The sequence below is a fragment of the Corylus avellana genome, chromosome ca2, assembly GCF_901000735.1.
Source record: "Corylus avellana chromosome ca2, CavTom2PMs-1.0".
Taxonomy (NCBI): Eukaryota; Viridiplantae; Streptophyta; class Magnoliopsida; order Fagales; family Betulaceae; genus Corylus; species Corylus avellana.
This window is the reverse complement of record NC_081542.1, coordinates 48,195,697-48,200,471: the sequence shown is the minus strand read 5'-3', so window position 1 is coordinate 48,200,471 and position 4,775 is coordinate 48,195,697. Positions and strand designations below refer to the sequence as shown.

Below are 4,775 nucleotides of genomic sequence, written 5' to 3'. Positions count from 1 at the left end.
TATAATAGAATTTGTTCTAACCATACAAACTGCAAACTAACTAAACAAACTGAAAGTTAACTAATGCTAGCTCATTATTAATTTCCTCCAATATTTTAATTTTAATTTTTTAAAAAAATTTATCCGAATTCTCATACATTTTGAAATGAAGGTCTCTTTTGATCTATTATAATGACAATATGCATGCTATTAATCATGTAATAATAGAGCAGATAACATGTGCTGCTCATATAAATTTGGCCTATGCCAAATTCTTGTGACTGCTGATATTTATGACCCTATAAAACATGGTGACAAAGCACAATATTTTCATTTTTTTTCTTTCTTTATTCTTTGGTAATTTACTCAATCAACAGAAGATAATAATGTTGATAAATATATACAAAACTATGAAATAATAAGTATAATTAAAAAAAAAAATGAAGATATATATATATATATATATATATGCAATGGTGAAACTGATTGCTGAGCATAATTCAAATTACAAATTGATAGCCAAGAAATCACCTTCCTCAATGAAGACAGACAGAACCCGAAATTGCTCCTTTACCCGGTTGGACCGGTTGTATAAAGGAAGCGATTTGTACGGTCCAAAGTTTACCCGACCCGACGAGTTCGGTGTGACCCTGCTTCAATTATAGCGGCCCAATGGGCCCATCCATGAGCAAGGCCTAGATTGACGATAATCCAAGTTATAACATCCGTAGACGAAAACCAAACCAAAATGTCCAACAACAGCAAAGATCCCTGGTGGGCTCCAGACAAGCTCTACCACCTCCTCTTCTGCTTCTCTCTCACCCTCCTCTTCTCTTCCCTCGCCACCCGTACCCGCTACCCGTTCCTCCGCCGCCACGCCATCCGGGTCGGATCCGTCCTTTCCCTCTTTGCCGGCGCCGTCAAAGAGGCTGCCGACCACCTCGGATTCTTCCAATCCTCCGGAGCCTCTGCCAAGGACGCTGTCGCCGATTTCATCGGCGTTTTTATAGCTTATCTCGTGCGATCGGCGTTCGATTTATCGTACCGACCCGAACACGATCCCGTCCTGGCCCGAGGGGCTTCCATGGTATGAGAGCCGCTACTGGGTCCGAATCGTTCGTGGGGTGCAGTTATTTTTTCCCATTGGCAAATGTCTCCAAGTCAAGGCGGCACAGAACCCAAGGCGTTCCTTCCAGAGCGGCTCATACACTTCCCAATGCCCCCTGCATCTGAGCCAATAAACTCCCTCCTCATGCTGTCCAGCTATCTCCCAATGTCTGAAACCTCAATCAATATCAGCCGTCCCCGCTGTCTCTTCCCCTGGGGCCAAGAACCGGATCTTTCAATCTGGTCTCAAGATTTTTTTTTTTTTGTAAGTACATCTCAAGATTCTGGAATAGCGAAAATTTTGCATTTGGCCCATATTTGTAGCTGAAAATAAATCCCTTTTGCTTAATTATAGAAATGTTTGTTGGCTGTTGCAAATTAAGATTCTCTAAAATGCTTAAAAAGTATATTATTATAAATATTTCTCTTTTTAAGTATATTACTTAGTAAATATTAGAAAAATGTTATATGTTATTTTAGTGTTCTCCTTACTGTGTGATGTATCTTTTAAAATTATTAATATATTAACAGTCAATAATGATAATCTCAAATTGAACAGTAATTTTAAAAATCATATTACAGTTAAGAGCACATCAAAAGAACACTAAAAAAACACTTAATATTTTTTTAAATATTAAGTTTATAAATAGAACACTAGAAAAACAGTTAATATTTTCCTAAATATTAAGTCATTAAAAATGATAAATAGTAAGATGACATCGCCCCAACAGAACTCTGCCTTAACATTATATTGCTCAGGTTTTGGCGGGAATTCTTATCCTTTTTACCGCCAAAAAAATAGACTATATAAAAACATTCCCTCAATTATTTCCCACCCCCCATCTTCATTCTCTTCTCTTCCCTCCAACCCAGACACCAAGCAACCCACGTGAAACGCCGTCGTTTAGTTCCCGCCAGTGGCTTGAGCGGTAATCTTCCAAACTTTTGTTTTTTTTTTTTATTATCGTTAAGTAATAGTGAAAATTTTTCATCAGCCCATGCTTGTAGCTGAAATAAATCCCTTTGTAATGCTCATTTTCTCGACTGAATGTTTGTAAGTTTGTATTTGAGTGTTGATGTGTTTCTACAAAGTTTCCATTACAGACCTATAGACGTTTCTTGATGTTACAGTATATGACAGAGTATTGAGTGTATCAGGTGAACCATCTGAGTTATGGAGACAACTTGTGTTATTCAAAAAACCCAAAAGAAGCAGAAACTGAGTGAAAAAGAGGACATTGATGGGAACATAAAAGGCTTAGGTAGCTTACCTGAGGAGGTTCTTCGACACATACTTTCCTTTCTTCCAACAAGAGATGCTGTTAGAACGAGCGTACTTTCTAAAAGGTGGGAATACCTGTGGGTTTCTATTCCCAATCTAGATTTTGACAGATACATATATGATAAGAGAAAGCTTGTGGAGAGAGAGCTTTTGATGAATTTTGTGGACAGGGCACTTTGTCTTCGTGATTCTTCCTCTGTTATAAAACGATTCACTCTCTGTTGTGATGAACTCGGTGACGGTTTTGATGTTGTGTATGATTCTCGTATTTATTCTTGGATCTCTACAGCGGTAAACCATAATGTTCAAGAGTTGAATCTTGATATTAGATACTTTTCACTGCCTTCTTGCTTGTTTACTTGTAAGACACTGACAAGCTTGTACCTTAATATGTGGTGGAATATACTCAAGCCTCCCACTACAATTTGTTTCTCAAATCTAAAGATTTTGACTATCGAAAGGGTTAAATTTTCGAATGAGTACTTAACACAGCAGCTATTTTCTGGCCTGCCAGTCCTTGAAGAGTTGAAATTAGAAGATTGCAGCTGGGGGAATCTCAAGTTTGTGACCATTTCTGCTCCCAAGCTACATTCACTGAGCATATTCGAAATGCTAGATGATGATATTGAGAGATCTAGTGATTTGTGTCTGGTTATGATTGTTGGAGATAGTCTAAAAGAATTTTATTACAAGGGTCTTATGTCCGCGGAATATTGCTTATATAATTCATTCTCAGTTGAAAAGGCAGAGATTGTTACTAAACCTGAATATGATCGTAAACCTAAAAATATTGCTCGCTTCTTGTGGAACCTTCTTATAGGGCTCTCTGGCGTAGAACTCCTAAGACTTTCCTCTGACATGGTTAAGGTATGCCTGCTTCTCTCTTTGTAAATTCAATTTTTACTGTAAACATATCAATATAATGGTGGAAAAATTAAGCCCTCCTTTGCATTGCTTCCATAGATGTGGTATGATGTAGTGGTAAAATTGGAAAGGGTAACCAACTAAAGGTTAAAGCTAATGTCATATAAAGGAAAGTTACCATTCCATTTAAGTTGTGATAGATGTTACATGAATGATCTTGTAATTCTTTGCCAACTTCAAAGAACAATTATGTTATAGTTTTTTGTTTCTCTTCAATTTCATAGAAAGCTATATTTTTGTGATTTAACCATTCGTTTGTCATGTTAATTACTTTATTGTTGAGAATTCTCGTTTATGTAATTTTTTATAATGCTTACAAAATGAAGTGGTCAAAGCTATAATATAATCTTGCAATACTTGAATTGATGGACATTTCATAAATTAATTGATTTATTTTTTTTTGCCTTTTATTTCTTTTAGAAAGTAATGCAACCAGACAGGATTAGTCTCTGCATCGCATTTGGAAAACCATTGGATAGGTGCTACTCTGATGGTTTCTTTTTGAATGATGAAATTTCCCATTTGTGGTTTATGTTCCTACTCTTAGGCTATGTGTTATTGATGTTAAACACAAGCCTTCTGCCCAGAAAAGGAAAAAAAAAATCCATATTCTTTTGCTTGGTAAGACTTGAACCCAAATCTTACTCCGATTCCATCCAATTTCTTACTACCAAATCCATGCGACTTTCTACGTACATAAGCGAGTGATTTGAAATTACTGATTAGTATTTTTGTTTAATTCTAAGTTACTCTTGTTGTTGCTCATCTCTTAATTCTTAATCACTCTCCACCATGATCCTAGCATGTGTTTAGAATGTGTTTATCATTTTTGTTTGCTTTGTTCCTGGAAACATTTTAATTATTGATGCATTGCTTTGCCCTGTGCTTAGGTTCTGAGTAATTCTCCAGAATTCCTACCTCATATGCCTATGTTCAATAACCTGATCGATTTGATAATAGTTGACAAAAGCGTTGATCTTGACTGTACAGTACTATTGAAGATACTGCAAAAATCTCCGTGTCTTCAGACTTTGAACTTTTCTGAGGTAAACTTCAAAGTCTACTATCTTGTACTTTCTTCTATTGTTTCATCTTATTGCTAATTTACCATGATTGATAAAATATTTACTTTACAATGATCATTTAGGGGATCAGTCTATCCTTGAATCGGGAAGAAGATGATATGATATTGGACCCGGTGCCACCATGTTTCTTGTCCCATCTCAAGTGGATTAAAGTTGGTAATTATTTTGGCAATGAGAATGAGCTTTTTGGGGTAAAGATTTTGCTAGAGAATGCGGTTGTCTTGGACAAAATAATTATAACTTGCCCAGTTTCTTGTTATAAGAAATTTGAGAGGCAAGTGAAGGTATTTACACAGTTGTTCGAGCACCCTAGAAGGTCGCAAAATTGTAAAATCATTTTGGAATTTCTGTAAAAAAAGCTAATTAAATTTCTTTATTTTTGGAAAAGGTTAGAGTAT

The 4,775-nt window shown here is 36.0% G+C and overlaps 1 protein-coding gene across 4 annotated transcripts; it reads left to right on the top strand.

The window, feature by feature from the left end:
- Positions 1–1,081: 1,081 nt before the first annotated feature.
- LOC132172005 (F-box/LRR-repeat protein At4g14103-like) lies at positions 1,082–4,775 on the top strand. Of its 4 annotated transcripts, none has more exons than XM_059583428.1 (4): positions 1,082–1,351; positions 2,245–3,235; positions 4,183–4,338; positions 4,440–4,775. In XM_059583428.1, exons 2-4 carry the CDS (start codon positions 2,261–2,263, stop codon positions 4,728–4,730), a joined length of 1,422 nt encoding a protein of 473 aa, XP_059439411.1. In that variant the 5' UTR covers positions 1,082–1,351; positions 2,245–2,260; the 3' UTR covers positions 4,731–4,775. The 4 variants fall into 4 exon arrangements, with proteins under 4 accessions (XP_059439411.1, XP_059439407.1, XP_059439409.1 ...); XM_059583424.1 differs by lacking the exon at positions 1,082–1,351 and adding an exon at positions 1,777–2,015; XM_059583426.1 differs by lacking the exon at positions 1,082–1,351 and adding an exon at positions 1,777–2,015 and having other exon boundaries at positions 2,218–3,235.

Coding starts and splice junctions, on each gene's coding strand:
- LOC132172005 (XM_059583428.1), top strand. CDS start 2,261: ATGGAGACAACTTGTGTTATTCAAAAAACCCAAAAGAAGCAGAAACTG. Junction 3,236..4,182: donor TTTCCTCTGACATGGTTAAG/GTATGCCTGCTT, acceptor CCCTGTGCTTAG/GTTCTGAGTAATTCTCCAGA. Junction 4,339..4,439: donor AGACTTTGAACTTTTCTGAG/GTAAACTTCAAA, acceptor ATGATCATTTAG/GGGATCAGTCTATCCTTGAA.